At 54.4% G+C, this 18,332-nt stretch overlaps 1 protein-coding gene across 2 annotated transcripts; it reads right to left on the minus strand.

The window, feature by feature from the left end:
• Positions 1-4,751: 4,751 nt before the first annotated feature.
• Positions 4,752-18,263, minus strand: UBTF (upstream binding transcription factor). 2 transcript variants are annotated; one of them, XM_017876043.1, is made up of 20 exons: positions 17,870-18,263; positions 16,229-16,404; positions 15,590-15,673; positions 15,330-15,485; positions 12,884-12,948; positions 12,485-12,605; positions 12,026-12,136; positions 11,556-11,689; positions 11,289-11,430; positions 10,973-11,014; positions 10,768-10,881; positions 10,524-10,679; positions 10,040-10,195; positions 9,848-9,958; positions 9,368-9,456; positions 9,074-9,263; positions 7,572-7,619; positions 7,405-7,476; positions 7,160-7,303; positions 4,756-7,071 (listed from the first exon to the last, which is right to left on the minus strand). In XM_017876043.1, the coding sequence occupies exons 1-20, from the start codon at positions 17,925-17,927 to the stop codon at positions 6,946-6,948; spliced, it is 2,295 nt and encodes a 764-aa protein (XP_017731532.1). In that variant the 5' UTR covers positions 17,928-18,263; the 3' UTR covers positions 4,756-6,945. The 2 variants fall into 2 exon arrangements, with proteins under 2 accessions (XP_017731533.1, XP_017731532.1); XM_017876044.1 differs by lacking the exon at positions 12,026-12,136 and having other exon boundaries at positions 4,752-7,071; positions 17,870-18,200.
• Between the last annotated feature and the right edge of the window lie 69 nt (positions 18,264-18,332).

Genomic DNA, 18,332 nt, shown 5'->3' on the forward strand with positions numbered 1-18,332 from the left:
ACCCGGGAGGCCCAATAAGATGGGGTGGGTGGGGCGGCGTTCAAGGTGAGGTGCGCGGTGCGCTGGGGCGGAGACGTTGTGCCGTCCCGGCCGGCTTGGGGCGGGGCAGCGGGTGGCGTCGAAAGAGAGCGCCGGCTCCCAGCCGATCCTGGGACGCCTTCCGGCCCAGGCTTCCCCGCCCTTCCCTCGGGGCCCGCTCTCTCCCCCCCACCCTCCGGTCCCCCCTTTACCCCGAGGCGTGCAGCCACTTCTGTGAAGAGGCCAGACTTGAAGTGGGGCGCAGTTAGGACCTCGGGGCGGAAAGCCCGTAGAACCGAAGGGGCTCGCCCGCGCCTCAGTTCTCCCGGTTTCTGGGCGGGTCTCAGCCCACGCCAGGCCTGCGGACCAACTAGCGGCCGAGATGAGGGTCCGCTGCTGAGGTCGGAGGCCAAGCTGCGCCCTTCTGCGCGGAGCGCCCTCCCCGCCCCTCATCCTAATTTAGATCCCACACCTGCTCGCCTTTCCTGCTTCCGGAACCCACGCTGGACCCCCCACCCCTCAAGACAGCCTGCCTGGCACTAGCCAGATCCTTCCCCCGACCCAGTGCTTTTCCCTTGGGTGCAGAGTGTCCCTATGCTCACGCTCTCAGTCCCTCTTTAGGAAGGAGCGGACCTTTTCCCAGCCGCGGTGGATGGCTGGATTGGCGCTTTCATCTCGGTTACTCTGTGTCTGGTGTCCTGGAACGGTTGTGTGACAGCCCTCTCCCCTCAAGAGATAAGATTAAAAAGGAGGATAGTCTGAAATCACATACTTGGAGCCATCTTTGGTTTTTAGTTTTCAGCAAATATTTATTTTATTCTCACCGATTTTTCCTGAGAAACAGCAAACATTTATTAAGGCGATATTCCAGAGTAGTTAAGATCAGGCGTCTGATTTGAATTTAAATCGTTGGACCTAACAAATGAGTTTCCTGTGCCTCAGTTTCCTCTGTTGTCAGTGGGCATAATGATAGTCCTATCTCATTGCGTTGCTGTAGTGATTAACAAGTCAGTGCATGTGAAATTCTTAGCTCTGTGTAAGTGCTTGGTAAATCTTAGCTGTTATTCTTACCGTGCTCCAGGTGCTGGGATAAAAGATGATATAAGACAGTTGTGCTTCTTCAAGAAGTTCACTGTCTTGTGGGATGGACAGGTAGGATAATAATTGCAAAAGAGTGTGACGAAAACAGCAGAGAGAGAGAGAACAGAGGTAGCCAGAAGGAGACATCAAATAATGTAAGAAAGTTGGTCAAGAAAGGCTTCTTGGGTGGGACGGAGTGGCCCAGGCCTGTAATTCCACCACTTTGGGAGGCCAGGAGCTCAAGACCAGCCTGCAAAAATGCAAAAATTAGCTGAGTGTGGTGGCGTGCTCCTATAATCCCAGCTACTCGGGAGGCTGAGGCAGGAGAATCGCTTGAACCCGGGAGGCGGAGGTTGCAGTGAGCTGAGATTGCACCACTGCACTCCAGCCTGGGCGACAGAGCGAGACGCTGTCTCAAAACAAAACAAAACAAAACAAAACAAAAAAGAAGAAAAAGAAAAACTTCTTGTAGTAGGACATGAACCAGGTGAAGGTAGGCCAAGAAAGCATTGGATATCCCCAACCAGAAGCTTCAGAAACATGGATCAAGCTGGAACAGAGGATTGGGTGGCAGAGTAGCTGGAGGTGAGCAGGCTGGATCATACGGGACAAAGCAAGTAGGTGTTGAAAGTTTCGCCTGTAAGCCATGAGGAGTCCTCAAGGGGAATCATTCACCAGACTTATATTTTTAGTAGATCATGCTGGAGTGTGGTCTGGAGAATAACTTAGAAACAGTAGGTTTTTTTGTTTTGTTTTGTTTTTGGTTTTTTAGCGTTTTGCTCTGTCACTCAGGTTGGAGTGCAGTGGTGTGATCTCAGCACACTGCAACTTCTGCCTCCCAGGTTCAAGCGATTCTCATGCCTCAGCCTCATTAATAGCTGGGATTACGGGCACACACCACCTTGCTCAGCTAATTTTTGTTTTATATTTTTAGTAGAGACAGGGTTTCACCATGTTGACCAGGCTGGTCTCGAACTTCTGACCTTAGGAAACCCACCTGCCTCAGCCTCCCGAATGCTGGGATTACCGGCATGAGCCACTGGGCTTGGCCAAAAGCAGTAGGTTTTTGTTACTGATTGAGGTGTGTCGAGGAAAGGAGAGGGAGGTCTCGACAACACCTTTAACTAGGATGGGGAACTCAGGGGAGGACATGGGAGGACAAAGGATGACTTCAGTCTGGGATGTATTGAGGTTTCTGTGGGATCAGCTGATGGAGACCCGAAAGGTGATTGAACTTAGATCTGGCACAGAGAAGTAAGCTAGGTTTTCAGGAACTTCAGCAACATAGCCTCAGCCTTCTCTTTCTCTTATCTCCCACCTCCTTTTCAGGAATTCTTCCCACCAGTGATGCTGATCTGTTTCTTACCTAAATATGCCCAGCACATTCTGCCCTAAGGAATTTGCGCCATGGCCAGAAAATCCTCCTGGCTTCTCCCTGTTTACCTAAATCTTTCTTCATATCCCCACCCATGGCCATCCTCATACCAATCTTCTGTACAACTAGACTGTACTATTCATTCGGTGCTTGGCGTGGGCTACTCTGTGATGGTGACCTCTTTGGGCATGTGACAGTCTTCACTGTTAGCACCAGTTCATAAACACTAAGGCCTGAGCTGGTCCTGACTCTGGGTGAGACCCTGGGGTTACAGCAGCAAGCAAGAGAGACACACAAACCTTGTCCTAGCATGGCTTACAGCCTAGCAAGCCCTGATGGGAAGGAAATAAGGCCTAAGTGTGAAGGCATTCAGGCTGCTGAAGAAACATATAGCGTGGAGACCCTTTTTCTCAGGAGCTCAGGGAAGGAAGTGGTCTTTTAAGTGGAGCCCTGAATTAACTAGGCAGAGAGAACACCATGCGTATAGACCCTGGGAGAGAGCATGTTATGTTCGAGACATGAATGGCCAGTGTGGCTAGAGCCAGGGCAGGGCTAACAGGGGCAGCAGATCCCCTAGGGCCTTGTGGGCCAGACTTATTCACCCACTCAACAAATCTTTCTTGGGTGTCAAATGTGTATCAGGCAGTTTCAGATGCTGAGATTACTGTAATGAACAAGCAGATAAGGTGTCTTCTACTTGGTGAGATAGATAATAAACAAATACATAAACAAGAAGATGGAGGAGGCCTCTCTAGAGCAGGTGGTTGGGAAAGACTTCTTTGAGAGAGGACGTGTGAGTTGAGGCCTAAAGGATGAAAAAAACATCAGGTATGTGTAGAGTTGGAGGAATAGCCATTCTGGGCAGAGAGAACAGGTGCCAAGACCCCGCGGGTAGGCATGTTTGAGGAACAAAAGAGATCACTTGGCTGGATCACTGTGAGTGGTTAGGAAGAGCAGGGTGAGCGAAGATAAGAGAAGGAATGCAGGGGCCAAACCTTGTAAGGCCATGGTAAGACATGGTAAATTTTCAGTACAGAATCAGATTTATTTCTGAGATAACTTTGGCTGCCATGTGAAGAATGGGCTGTAGGGGGCGAGAGTGCAAGCAGGAAGATCAGCTTTAGGAGGTCTTTGCCGAAGTTGAGCAATGATGGTGGCCTTAAATAGGATGGGAGTGGCAGCTGTGGGAGTCACCCTGTGGGAGGGGTCGGCAGATTTGAGACAGCTTTAGGAAGTGGAATGGAGAGGTCTAGGTGATTGAACCTGGAGGTGAAAGGGAGAGAGAAGTCAAGGCCAATACTCTGCTTTCTAGGTTGAACAACTAAGCGTTTGGTAATCATTTCGGGTCTTGAGGTATGAGATGCCTGCAAGATATCCCAGAGGATGCAAGTGTGTCTACACAGGTCTGCAGCTTGGAAGAGCAATCTCTGTCGGCACCACCCTTCAGAATGGTTGCATATGGACGATAATGGGAAGTTGAAGGGAGAGACATGAACACCTGGGATAAAATGAGGAAGAGCTGACACCAGCAGAGTAGATCAAGAAGACGAAAGACAGACCAAGTGTTCACCAGATGTAATGAACATGTTGGTGACCTTAGCAAGGAGCCTCAAGGGATGTTGTTAAGTGGGAGGCCAAGAGGTGCAACAAGCTTTTTAGAAGTTTGGCCAGTATAGGATAGGGGCGAGGGCTGGGAGAGAGTTCTTGGACGGGACCTGGGTCTGCAGCCCTTTGAGGTTCCAGGAACCCAGCCAAGGCCTGCACGGGGAAGGGTGTCTTCCTTAATCTCAGAGAGCAAGTTATCTCAGCCCAGCCCAGCCTGCTTCCCATCAGAGGTCTAGATGGTCTTAGGAAAGTCATCCTTAACCCTTAACCTTTAACCCGGGGCGGAGCTGAAGGCTCAGAGTGGGAGAGTGCTCCCTCAACTCCCCACGATAAGCCCTACACTAGGAAGGCTTGCATGCCCAGGGCAAACCCTTGACCCTAATAGCTCATCACCTCCAATTCCCCAAGACCATGTACTGTGGATGAAAATGCATTTGTTCTCCAACTTCTCAGAGTCTTTAGTGGTCTGACAACCCAAGGTGAACAAATGGAATTGAGAAAAGTAGCACAGAACAATGTGAATGTAGGTTGCCTATGGAATCTTCAGGGAAGAGGAAGATAGTTCTAGGAAAAAACGGCAAATTGGCTTCAAGCATTTTTATAGATCAAACCTGTTGGGTCACCCCTGTGAACTACATCACCTTCATTGATTCCAGTGACCAGACAGCAGTCAAACCTTTGTTTTTCACTTTATTATACAAAAAAGGGAAAACAAAACTTCCACAGTTGGCTTTAAGCATAGGCAGACACCTCTAAGCCACTCCCTCCCACCTCCCATGATACAAATTCAAGTTGTGGTTGTTGTTGAATCCTACAAAACACTCCTTAAATATTAGAAAAAAAGTTGGGGGCGGGGACGGGGGTCTTCCCACCCCAGCCATCCCATCCCAGTGCCAAAATGCACTCAAGAGTGACCTCTTACAGCACCAACACCTCCACCCTGACAGTCTTGTTTGTACTGTAAGAATTTTCAATTTTAAAACAGGAAAAAAAAAAAGGGCCCCATTGAAAGTTGTTTTTAAATGAAAATACATTCCACTGAAACACAACAGTGTAGGGCAGCCAAATAGGAGACTGGGGTTCTTTGCAGGGCTCTTGGGAAGAAATAGAACCTATAAACCCCTTTACTTAATTCCAGAATTAGGACAAAGGAAGGGGAATGGGAGTGGGGAGTAACCCCCCAGGCCTCCCCACCCCCAGCACCAAGGTCCAAGGCGAAGCAGAGACTGTCTGCCTGCCTTTGAGAGAGGGACCCACCAGCCTCTCTGGGGCCAGGGCCCTTCACCATTCCTGCCCCACTTCTGCGGCAGTTCCTGCTCTTCCCCCATTCCTTGGCTTTCATTCAGAGGGGGAAGGTGGAAAAGCACCAAGCCCCAATTTAATAGGTCATTGACATGATCATAAAAAAAGAACCCTCCAAATTTAGTCAACAAAAAAGTAAGAACTACAGATATAAGGTGACTTGGCTTATTAAGAGGAATAAGGTACCAAAAAATTTGGGAAATGGCTGGGAAGAGTTAGAGACAGCTGAGAAGCAGCTTTTGCAGACTTCTTGCCCAGCTGTGGGGTTGAGGGAGGAGGGAGCAGACCTGAGAAATTAAAGGAAATAGGGGGTGGTGGGAGGATTTAAGGAAAGCTGGAGGGATGTGTAAGATAGGAGCTCCCAGCATATTTCTTGAAGCCCAGGTTCTGAGCCTAGGGTGGCCAGGCTTGGCCCCTCAGATGAGCAGGGGAGGCCTTTCCCACCAAATATAAGCTTTAAGCTTCACACCATCTTGCCTGTCTTTCCGGAAGCCTTCCTGCTGGACAATGGAGACCAGCAGCTCGGATGCATGTGACCCTGGCAGAGGGAAGCCTGGTCTGGGAAGCATCCTAGAGTGGCTTCGGCACACTCCCCCTAATGGAATCAGAGACTGGGCAAAACAGAGGATGTGGAGAATGGGGTAGCCACAGTCTGCTCCCACCAGGGTCAACATCTCCCGGCTCTCACCGACCCTTTTTCCAGATTCACAACAAACTGATGTGGGCTCTAGGACAGACCCCCTTACACACACACACACACACACACTTTTGCACACATCCACAGCTGCACCCATGCTATGTACAGGAACACACATACACATACTCTCTTCCACACACATCAAGACCATTTTTAAAAGGTTCCAAACCTACCCCTAAACCCTCCCTCTCCCAGAAATGACAACAGAGACGGCAGCCGAGATCGGTAGGAAACGTCTCGTTGACAGCTCAGAGCTTAAAAAAAAATATATACACATATATAAAAAACACTTCTGCCCCCTCCCCCATGAATGGGTCCAGGCAGCTCCTTCCTGCAGGGGGCAGGGGAGAGGGCCACCAGGGCAGCGCCTGTTTTCTCAAAGGCACCAGCCCTCCTCTCCCCACATTTCCTGCCTCCAGTTCCAATGCAGGGGTCCAGGTGGCAGGCCCCTCTGGGAAGGAATGGGTCTTCCCCAAGCTTCCACCCCACCTTGGATTGGGCTGCAGGTGTGGAGGGCCTCATCGAACTCTTTGGGACCCCCCCACCCCCACTCTCCGGTATACTGTCCATGCCGGAACTGCAAGTGCAGAAGTCGGTGGGGTGGGCCAGGCTGGTCCGGTGCTGGCTTAGTCTGATGGTTGCTGTCCCTGGAGGAGGACCCCCAAGGCTGATGTCTCTGAGGCTGCAGAGTCCTGGCCTGGGCTCCTCCAGCCCCCTACCCCACCGTATTTTTTTTTTTTTTAAAGAAAGAAAGAAAGTGGGGGATGCCAGGGGGGCAGGGGACAGAACATGAGGGAGAAACAAAGGTGGTCAGTTGGGGAGGGGAGCTCCTGGGCTCTCCCTGGCTGCCCTGGGGTGGGGCTGAGCCTCAGTTGGAGTCAGAGTCTGAGGAGTCCCCTGAGGAGGAGGAGCTGGAGCTGCTGCCCTCGGACTCGTTGTCTTCATCCTCATCGTCATCCTCGTCATCATCTTCGTCCTCATCATCCTCTTCATTCTGGGGGGTGAGAAAGGATGTGGAGAGTCATCAGGTGACCGTCCTGGCAGGAATCCCCTCCCCTCCCACTGTGCCCTGTCTGCCCCACCTCGTCCCCATCCTCGCTCTCGTCCTCGCTGCTGGACTCGGAGGAGTCACCGCCATCTTCAGAGGAGTCCCCATTCTCATCATCTTCCTCCTCTTCATCCTCGTCCTCATCATCCTCATCCTCTTCATCATCCTCCTCGGACTCCTTGGAGGGACAGAGGCACATCAGTGGTCTCTGGTCTCTGCCCAGCCATGCCAGGCAGTCCCACCCACCCCACGCCCCTGCATCTGGCAGGGGCTCCTTACCGACTTGGACTGCAGAGTAGTCCGGCTGGATTTGGGGTTTGGGCCTCGCAGCTTGGTCATGCTCTTACGTTTCTGCAGGATGGGGACACGAAGGTGGCAGCCATGAGTTCCAGACACCCCTGAATCCCCCCACCCCTACCCCACTGCTGCTCTGCTCCCAGACTCACGTTGGAGATGTACTCTTTATATGCTGCACGGTCCTGGGGAGACAGGCTCTGGGGGAGACAGAGGTGGCAAGGGTTGGAATATAGCCAACTACTGCTGACTGAGCATGCTGGCCCAGTGCTAGGCAGTGGGCTGAGCATTTATATATCATCACCCCATCTTACTCCTCCCAGGCTCCCTAGATTTTAGGTCTCTGCAGAGAGCCCCTGTGATCTGAGAACACGGGTCCAATTTTTTTTTGAAACAGGGTCTTGCTCTGTGTCCTGTGTCACCCAGGCTGGAGTGCAGTGGCACAATCTCAGCTCACTGCAGACTTGACCTTCTTAGGCTCAAGTGATCCTTCCAACTCAGCCTCCAGAGTAGCTGGGACTACAGGTGTGTGCCACCACACCATGCTACCTTATAATTTTTTTTGTAGAGACAGCAGTCTCACTATGTTGCCCAGGATGGTCTTGAACTCCTGGCCTCAAGTGATCCTTCATACCTTGGGCTCCCAAAGTACTAGGATTACAGGCGTGAGCCACTGCACTGGCCCAAGCTCTAGTATTTCTGCTTCTGATGCCCAGAGTCCTTCTATAAACCACTAAGACTGTTGGTTTTCACATTCTCCCTGTTGCTCTACACAAATGGAAGCTCCTATCAGAGTCTTCCTCACTCTTCCTCACTCCAAAGAAGTACCCCTGTGATGAGTCAGCCTGGCATCACCAACCACACCCCAACACCAAACCCTTGAGCCACTGATGAGGCAGTGGGGCTCGCCGAGCTCCTGAAACAGCAAATCCCCACAATCTTCCTGGGTCCTTGGCCAACCTGCCTTGGTGAATGGGAAGGACACAGGTGATTCTCTCCACTTTTCAGATCTGACTACTCAACCAAAGCACAGAGGGGAAGCACAAAGGCCAGCAGTCTAGGAGAGGTCCCATGGTCCCAGATGGGGGAGGAAAACGCAGTCTGATTTGAATTCTTCAACTTACTGTGTGACCTTAGACAAGTTACTTAACCTCTCTGAGCCTTGGTTTCCTTATTTTTAAAAGGGTGATAGTGGCTGGGGACGGTGGCTCAAGCCTGTAATCCTAGTGCTTTGGGAGGCCAACGTGGGTGGATCACATGAGATCAGGAGTTCAAGACCAGCCTGCCCAGCATACGGTGAAACCCCATCTCTACTAAAAATACAAAAATCAGCCAGGTGTGGTGGTGTGGTGCACGTCTGTAGCCCCAGCTACTCTGGAGCTGTGGAAGGAGGATCGCTTGAACCTGGGAGGTGGAGGTTGCAGTGAACCAAGATCACACCACTGTACTCCAGCCTGGGCAAGACAGCAAGACTCTGTCTCAAAATATAAAAATAAAAGGGTGATAGTAACCGTTATCCGGCAGGATTGCGAGGGCATGGAATGAAATCATGAATAAGACCAGCCAGCACAAGTGGGTGGGTGGGCCAGGCTGGGTTGGTGCTGGCTTAGTCTGATGCCTCCCTGTTCCTTCCAAGGGTCCCTTGTCTTCTTACCTTGACCCAGAGGTCCAGGTGCACCTTGTACTGCTTTTGCTGCTCCTCGGCCAGCTTTTTGTAGTGCTCCTTCTGGCTCTGGGAGATGCGCTGCCAGCGGCTGCCTATCTCCACCATGCGCTCCTTCAGCGGCAGGTGGTTCAGCTCCCCATTGGACAGCAGCTCCTGGGAGAACTTCTGGTAACCGTTCCTGGAAGGTGGGGGTGGTACAAGGAGGGTCAGGACCCCAACAAAGCAGCCCTCCAGCCCTGACCCTCCCCCACCTCCAGGGTAGGCTCCAACCCCCAGGCTCACATGGGAGGCTTCTTGGGTTCTCCCTGGAATTTCATCTTCTTGGAAGAATTTGTAGCAGCTGGAGGTGCCCGCATCTCACTCAGCTCTCTCTGGAGGGAGAAAGGTCACACTCACCCCCCAGTCCCACCCCCAAAATACTGTTGCCTTCTGCCCCATGCCATCAGCACCTTAGCTGGCTGTCTTTTTCTGTGCTGGGGAGGAAGAGAAACAGGTAGAGCTAGTGAGCAACCTCCTAACAGCTCACGTCTGCAGCAGGCACCACAGTTTACAAGTGCTTTCACAACTGCTCGTGTCCCCGAGTCAGCCTGGAGGCTAGCAATGTCACCCCCACCTTACTGATGAGAGGCAGGGGTTCAGAGAAAGAAGCTGAGGCTTGCTGAGGGTCACAGACCAAGACTGGGCCTTCTTGCTCAGAGAGGCTCACCCAAAGGGGAGTGCCCGAGCTTTCAACAAATGGGGTGGCCCCAACCCCATTCCTACCTCGTATCGCTTTTGGTCTTCGGCTGCCTTCTTAATCCACATCAGTTTCTCCTTCTTTTCCATGTTATTCCAGGTCATTTCCATGGCTTTCAAAGCCTTCACCCGGTCATTCTGGGGACCAATAAGGGTATCAGCCGTGGGAGGGGTCACCCGGGGCTGGAGGCTGCAGTACTACCTTTTCCCACCCGTCACCTTGAAGCGGGCCAGGTAGTCGCCGATGACGCTCTGTTGCCAGATCTCCTCAGCTCTCTTGGGGGACTCAGGCAGCTTGCCCCGTTCCTCGCGCTCCCCGCCGGGCTTCCTCTCGGACTGAGCCTTGAGCGCCGCCTCCCGGGCCTTGTACTTGGCCTGCGGGGATGGCCCGGGCGTCAGCCTTCCACCCACCCCCAGGGGGCGCGCGCTCCCCGCGCAGCAGCTCAGGCGCACCCGCCAGCAGGCAGAGGCGTGGGCTGGTGCAGATGTCTCCCGCCTGGGGCTCGCCCCCGCCTGGCCCGCAGCGCTCAGCTGACAGCTTCCCGCCTTCCGGCTGCTGGGCGCCGGCCCCACGTCCCAGCCCAGGCACCGCGTGGCTCAGGCTGGCTGAGGCGGCCAGGGGCGAGGTGGCGCGGCCTGCCAAGGGGAGGAGGGGGCCCTGGCAGCCCCGCTGAGGGCACGGCGCTCCGCCAGGCAGCCTGACCTTCTTCTTCTCAGACAGGTCGTTCCACATTCGGGCCAGCAGGCGGGTCAGCTCACTCTCGGAGAGCTCAGGCCGCTCCTCCTGCAGCTGCCGCCGCTTCTCCTCCGAGAAGATGAACATGGCCGACACGGGCCGCTTGGGCTTCTCAGAGCCGCCCTGTCCAGGTGCAGAGGGTCGGGGTCCGTGGTGCTGCCAGGGAGCCCAGTCTTGCCCACCCCCCTGCGCGGCCGTACCCTCTGCCCACCTTGCCCCCTTCCTGGGCTGGTTTCTTGGAGGCGGGGCTGGTGGCCTGCTTCTTGTTGATGTTCAGCATCTTCTCCTCCCCCAAGACCCGCTGCTGCTCCTCCTCAGGCAGGCTCTGGAGAGGAAAGAGGGGCACGGGCTCACAAGGGCTCTGCCTGCCAAGCCCCAGTCCTCTCTGCCCACTGCCCTACCTGAGGAACACTTACTTCGAGGAAACGGAGCAGCTCCACCTCGTAATCTTTCTTTTTCTGGGAAAGTGAGTGGAGTCAGGATCATTCTGGTGACAGTGTCACCACAGACCCTGCAGTACTCGGAGGACAGTGACCTTCAGTGGGCCTCCAGAGCCTGGGTGTGGGCTGGACTCCCTGCCTGGATGGGCTCAGTTGCTAAGCCCAGCCCAGCCCCACACCAAATTGGAGGCAAGTACCCAAGGCATACGCCACCAGGGACTGACTAGCCCAAGATGGGATCAGACCTCATGCTTCAAAACCCCAAGGCAGGGTGGCCCCTGCCACAGCTCACCTGGTCACACTTCTTGTGATAGGCGTCCTTCTCCTTCTGGGACAGCAGCTTCCACTGCTGGCTGCACAGCACCATGCGTTCCGTGCTGGGCACGTCCTTCATGTTGGCCATGAGCTCTGCGCAGTACAGCGAGTAGCTGTTCCTATCAGAGCGGCGGGGAGAGAGGCGCAGCCCGTGAGCGAGCAGGACAGCAGGCCTCCTCACCGGCAGAGCCCAGCCCAACTTCCCAGCTGCCCACTTGCCCACCCACCACAGGGCAGCACTCACGGAGGTGGCTTAGTGGGTCGCCCATCAAACTTGTCCTTGAGCTGGCGTTCAGCTTTGGTGAGGGTGGACTTGGTGATACCCTCCTCACTGATGTTCAGTTCTGGGTGCTTCTGGATATAGTCTCTCATGATCTCCTGCAGAGCCAGGTGAGGGGATGGAGGGCAATGGGGTGTGGGGTTAGCTGGGGCAGGGGCACGGGGAGAGCCGCTGGGGAGGGCAGGCAGGGAGCAAAGCTGGGGATGGCTGCACATCAATGGTGTCACATGAGACATGGTGCCCTGCCCTGCCCTAGCCTGAGATCTCATGGGGGTGGGGGGTGGGGAAGGTAGGGGCAGAGGTGAGGGGCCCAGAAGGCCCCTCCCTCAACAGAGGATGGGGAGTGACACCTCCCGCAGAGTGCGGTGGCCACGGAGTCGGAGGGCAGAGGCTCGTGAAGAGCCGGACAGGGAGGAGCGCAGCGGAAGCCTAACCTCGTACTCCTTCCGCTGCTCCAGGGCCTTATGAATCCATTTCAGCCTCTTTTTGTCCGAGAGCTGAGACCACTGCTTCCCCAGGGAGTCCTTCACCTCCTTCGTAGTGGCCTGCAAACCAAAAGCCGTCAGACACGCACAGGCAGCCAGGGGCAGGGGAGGGGGGAAGGGGCACAGAGGCCCCGCCCCTCAGGCCATGGGAGGTCACATCAGTGTCCCCCACAGGCCAGGAGGGGAAGGTGGAGAGGCGGAGATCCCGCCTGGGTGCAAGGGGACTGGCTCATACACGCACGCACGCACACGCTCGCACGCCAGCTGGCCCGGGCCCTGTCCATGCAGCCCACCCCTGGGGAGGGGCCTCCTCTCCTGCTCCCCTGCACCGTGCCCCGCCGACCTGGTGCGGCTCCCCCCGGCCACCGCCGTGCATCCTCCACCCCCAGCCCTTGGCCGGACACTCACATCTGGCCGCACTTTGAGATACACCTTCTTCTCGTGGGTGTACCACAGCTGCTGGGGGGTTTTGGGCTTCTCTGGGATGTCCGATTTCTTGGCATTCTGGATTAGGTCGGGGTGATCCTCCCTAGCCAGGACATGGGGAGCAAGGATCAGCAGGGGACGCTGCCAGGGCAGACCCAAGCTAGCTGTCCCACCCACCAAGCCTCCTGGGCCTTTCAGCTGGGGCTCAGTGGGACAGTGGCTGCCTGCCTGTCCCTGCCCCTGAGCATGATACACTAGGGCTCACATGTGACCCATCCTCTTCCATGCCTCAGAGATGGCAAACTCCAGGCTCTGGCCAGGGTTAGCCTATTCTGCTGCCCCCAGTTCCCCATAGCCCTCCTCTGGGCTCCACTGCCTTACCTGAATCGGGCCAGGTTTCGCTCGAACTCCTGTTTCTCTCTCTGGAAGTCCTGAATATATTTCATCTGGGGGGAGGAGGGGATAGGGTCACCCAGGACCCAACAGTATCTCGCCCTGAGCTATGAAGGCCACCCAGACCCCTCCTCGCTGGCTCTTCTGCCTCCCACGCTGTGATGCAGGGAGTGGAGGCTGGTGCCCTGCCCGCCTCCCGGCGGGACTCACCACAGAGCAGACCTGCCGGCTTCTACCACAGATCGTGGGAGCTGCAGGGGCTGCCCAGACACTGAATCCTATATCCTATTCTCTCCTTCTGAGCGACAGTCCCAGAAGGGGGCCATGGCATTACCCATGGTCACACAGTGCGCAGTGGCAGCGCTGAGGCTCCCCCACTCATTTCTCCAACACCACAGAACTCTCACAGTGGAGTCAGGTGCAGGCCTTGCTCCCTCTTCTCACTGTCTGAGGCAGCTGACATTAGTCTGGCCCCTTGGAGGTGGCCTCTACATGGGGCCAGGGCTGGGCTGAGTCCTATTTCCAAGGCATGAGGGCAGATTGTGGAGGGGAACCCAGAGTAAGTTCTTCCAGTACAAGTCACAGCCAGCTGCCCTGCATCTTCCTGCCCATTTCTGACACCATTACCTTCTTCCCTTTCTCTAGGATCCCAGCTGTCTGTCCCCTCCAGCTCTCCCTCCCTCAGCCCACTCATTCTCTCCCACCACTTGGCTTCCCTTCCCTTCATCACCCCCTTTTTGGCCTCTCCACTGCCTTCCCACCCTCACCTCACTCCCTCCCTGCATCTTTCCCCACTTCTGCATAGTCTCCCTCTTGTTCCTCTTGTTCCTTTCCAATGTGTCTCTTTCTCTTCATCAACCTCCTCTCTTGGCTCCCATGCAATGTCCATCTCTTCTGTTGTCCTCGCAGGCTCACAAGAGTGGCACTGGCAGGTGCCAGGAGCTCATGGCAATTGAGCCCAACCCGCCTCTTATAGAAGTACCAGACAGAGAAAGGCAGCGCTCCTTTCCCATAGTTCCCATAGAAAACCAGAAGCAGAGCTCAGCCTCCTCTTCCCCAATCTCAGTACTCCTCAGACAAAAGTTTTAGAGCTGGAGAACACCACACAGACCTGGCTCACCTCACATAAGGACCAGGCCCAGAGAAGTAAAATGACTTACCAAAGGCCCCATACACAGCAATTCAGTGCCAGAGCCAGGAGAGCAGGCCCAAGTCTTGTGCCCCCCAGGACAGCACCTCATCCACTCTACCAGTTTCTTCTGGCCTTCCCTGACTCTAACTCTAGAGCTTGGCCTCTCCCTCCCATCCCATGAGTGTTTGGGTGTGTGCAGCCAGCTGTCCAACATCCTCATCAAAAGAGTCAACAACAGTTCCAGCAATCCATACCCCTGCTCTGCTTGGGTAGTGGTTGCCGACAGCTGGCTTTTTTGGGTACAGCACCAAGGGCATGTTACTCTGCAGCCAGGGTATGCCAACCAGGAAAAAGGCTACTAACAGCATGGCGGCGGCCGGTGCCACCTTTTGAGAACTGGCTGTGTATGGCTTTGTTTCCTCTCCAAGCAGATGTGCTTCTTGTCTTTCCCGCTGCCCTTCCCCATCTATCCCTGGCTCTGTCTCCTTGTCCAGTGTCTCTTCTTTGTGTCCCCTGTCCCCATCCCATCTTCCTCGTGTCCCATCTGCAGGGCTCCTCCAATGTTTTGCTGCCTTTCTCTGGGAGGGACCTCCTGAGCTCTGTGCGTGACTGCAGCCCTGCCTGGGAGGCTTGGGCAACCCTCCAACCAGAGTTAATGCTTTGATGGTCTGGGACAGTACCCAACCTCTGCAAGGAACAGTATGAGGCCAGGAGGGACAATGTGTGTCCTTGAGTGAACATGTGTGCGTGGAGAAGGAAGTGCACTTCACAGGTGGACATGGCAGTAACAGCACTGGACTGGGACTCTGGGGCACTAAATCCTGCTCTAGTATCAATAGTTGTGTCACCCGGGACACTTAACCCTCCTGCACCTCAGTTCCTTGCCCACAAAACTGGGATAACCTTTTCCTGGGGTTACCTTTATGAAGACATTGCAAATATCAGATGAGACCATGACGGGAAACGTCATAGAGAGTGAAGAAGTACTGCGCAGCCTAACAGTGAGGATGGGTGTATGGGGGAGAGAGCCTGATGAAACAGAATGCTGTGGGTTTTCTGTAGGGGGAAAGGTTGGTCTGAGCATCTGCTCTCTGGTTTACATCTGTGGTGGTGCCTGTGCCTGAACACGTGTGGGCCGAGGAAGGGACGATCAGGTGTGCCTGCCCAGGACCTACTCTGCTGTGCTGACTCACCCTTGTCCCTGATGCCAGGTCTCTCCAAGGCCTACCTCCAACCGACCCACACCACACCAGCTGCTCCCAGCCTCTCCCCTCCTCCCACCTTAACTCTCCTCCCCCCCACCTTCTTCTTCTCCGGAAGCTCCTTGTATTTCTTGGACAGAATCTTGGTTAGGTCCAGGTTGCTCATCTCAGGGTGGAGTTTCGCATACTTGGCCCGCTTCTCCATGAAGAAGCGGAAATAAGGGGTCAGGGGCTTCTTTGGGAAGTCTGGGTGTTTCTGGAAGAAGGGACAAGGAACAAGGACACAATGGAGGTCAAATACCATCCATTCTTTGGATCTTTCCTCCCCTACCCCTCATGCTCCTCCTCCTAGTAACTCACCTTCAGTTTTTTGCCTTTGTAAGGATTTTTAACATGTTCCTGAGCATCGAGGATCAATTCTGTCAATGTACGGAACTTCCTCACCTGGAGGAAGAGGGGCGGGAGGAAGGGGAAGTTGGGAAAAGGAAAATGCCACACAGTAGCATACCCCCATCTTATAACGGGTCTCTTCTACTCTTTACTAGACTAAATTTACCAAAGAAGAGCAGAGACCAACAGCCAAATGAAGCAGGCAGCCTGACACCCAGGCACTGGCCCATGCCTACCACAGAGGCCCAGGCAGTCAGTACACACCAAAGGCCAGCAACAAGGGGACTACCTGACCTCAACCTGGTTGTCCATGCCAGCACCTCCTTCAATCTTAGCATGCTAGCACCTCTGTCAATCTCAGCACAGCTCAGGCTGTTTGGCTCAAGACCACCCAGATAGAAAGTGGCATAACTTTAAGCCAGTGCTGTCAACCGTGCCACCTCCCAAAATGCAAAGGGGCAGGTAGAGAGCTAACGGGCGACCACATGAACGCCTCTCCTGGTCTCTTTCCTTCCTGTTTACAGCCTGTTTCACTTCCCCTACCACGGCTGAGGAGGGGGTAATGTGTGTATGTGTATGTGTGTGTGTCAGAAAGGGGGGATCAGTTACCTCGTTAGAAATCTCCACCCATTTGAGCTTGCACATGTCTCCAGAGAAGTCCTTAAATGCAACTTTTTCCCAGTCCATATGTGATTCGGTGGTTTTGAATTTGGAGCTGTCATTGGATGGAAGGTTGTTCTTCATGCATTCCAGTAAAGTCAGCATGTCTTCTTGGGACCAACGGTCTGGTGAAGGGTAACAGAGGCCATCATGCCTGGCTCACGCTATCCCCCCAATCTGTTCCCCAGTTCTTGAGTGCTCAACTCTTCCTCCCTAGGGCATCCCAGCCCCTGGTTGCTTCCCATCTGAAGGCAGAGACAAGATATGGCTCAGCCCTAAGGAAACTGTGGCCATATTGGATGAGGGCAGGGACTCCAGTCCAGACCCTGCTATACCTAGAAAGCCAGGCTCAAACTCAAGTCTGGCTTGCTTCAAAGCTATTATCATTTCTACTGTGCCAAGTTGCAACAGGCAGCTATTTGCTGTAAGGGGAAGAGGGGTGGAAATGAAGGTACAGTGATTCAGGACTTTGTGGGAGATGAGGTAGCTTGTCAGAGAAGGAGGGAAGCAAGGAGGCAATGTAACTAAATGTGCTGCCAAGTTCAAGTTCTGAGTAGATATTCTAAATGTGCAAGGACTGAGGATGGGATGTGGGCAGTAAGGAAAACTCATGCAGGTGTCTTTCCTGCACAGCTGGAAACCAATGTTAGAGATACCCACTATCCCCTAGCCCCTCAAGGCAGATCAAGGGAGAATTTCTGGCAAATAAGAAAAAGGAAACAGAAACAGAAGCAGGATACATGGCAACTCTGAGGCAAAGTAGGCAGGTGCATAAAAGCTCTCAGGGCCCTGATCCAGGGAGAACCCCCAGAATTACAAGCTGTCTTGTCAGCCCAACTCCCCAGGGAAGCAAGACCAGGTCTGGACCAGTTATTTTCAGCCACTGAAATGCAGCCCCAGAGAGCTCTAGGCCTCTGTGGATGGGCTGGGAGAATAGCCACCCAAGGCCAGAAGTCAAAAGGGCTCTCCATTTTCATTTGCATCTCGTAACCTAGGCCAGGGATACTGCAGAATGGCCACAAGGAGCCATAATGCCCTCTCCCCTCAATGTCCCACAAGCATGGCCAGCTGCCCAGCTCCATCCTACCCTCCACCCCCATCCAGACTGGATCACTGCTGAATGAGGCAGAGATCTAGTTGAGTACATATATCCCATGGCTTGGGGCCTCAAAACACCAAAACAGCCCTCTTCTCCACCTGCCTCTACAAAAGCCTCATGGTCCTCCTAAAAAGTCTGAGAAGGCTTCCCTAATCGCTTCCTGACCCTTCCTCTACAGTCATCATTCTTCCCATTCCAGGACACTGGGCTGGGACACACTTAAGGCTGAATGCGAATCCCAGAAGGCAGGCCTCCTCTAACATAGGGTGTGAGGGACAGGGAGAGAGGGGAGGTAAGCCACTCCAGGCCAAAAAAATTGGATTCAGCCAAACCCCAAGTGTGGGAGATGCTTGATTCATAAATACTCAAGGCACTTTCTCCCCCAGTTCAGTGTATGCAGACTGGAAAAGCCCTTGAAGAAGGCAGTGTGCCCCACAGCCACGAGGCAAAGAGGGTTTAAGTTTCAGAGGGCTGGGAGTGGATGCCCCTACCTTGGCCTTTGGGGGCGGCCATTTCCAGGTCTGTGGGGCAGTCGGCTTCTCCGTTCATCCTCCAGCTGTCCAGCCACCTCCTCGGTCGTGCTGGCTGGGCAACCCGGGGTCAAAGCCACCTCACCCTTTGGAAGACATACAAGTTCCCACTCAGGAAGGCTGAGAAGTGAACGACTTTCTAACCCTCCCCGCCCAGAGTAAAGGGGGGCAGGTCCACGCTCTCAGAGACCCAGCCATGACCTTATTAGACTTAAGGGGTCTCTGGGAGGGGGAGTACGCCCCTCCTCTTCTTCCTGACCCCCCTCCCCCAGCCCCTGCGGCCCGGCTCCGCGGTGCGCGCCCTCCCCTGCCCACGCGAGGGCCTGCTCCCAGCTCCCGCGTGCAGCGGGCGCCCGCCCTCCGCCCCCCTTCCCCAACCCCAGCCAAAAAAAAAAAAAAAAAAAAAAAACCCCCCCCCCCCCTG

This window comes from Rhinopithecus bieti, unplaced genomic scaffold (genome assembly GCF_001698545.2).
Source record: "Rhinopithecus bieti isolate Rb0 unplaced genomic scaffold, ASM169854v2 scaffold_10088, whole genome shotgun sequence".
Taxonomy (NCBI): domain Eukaryota; kingdom Metazoa; phylum Chordata; class Mammalia; order Primates; family Cercopithecidae; genus Rhinopithecus; species Rhinopithecus bieti.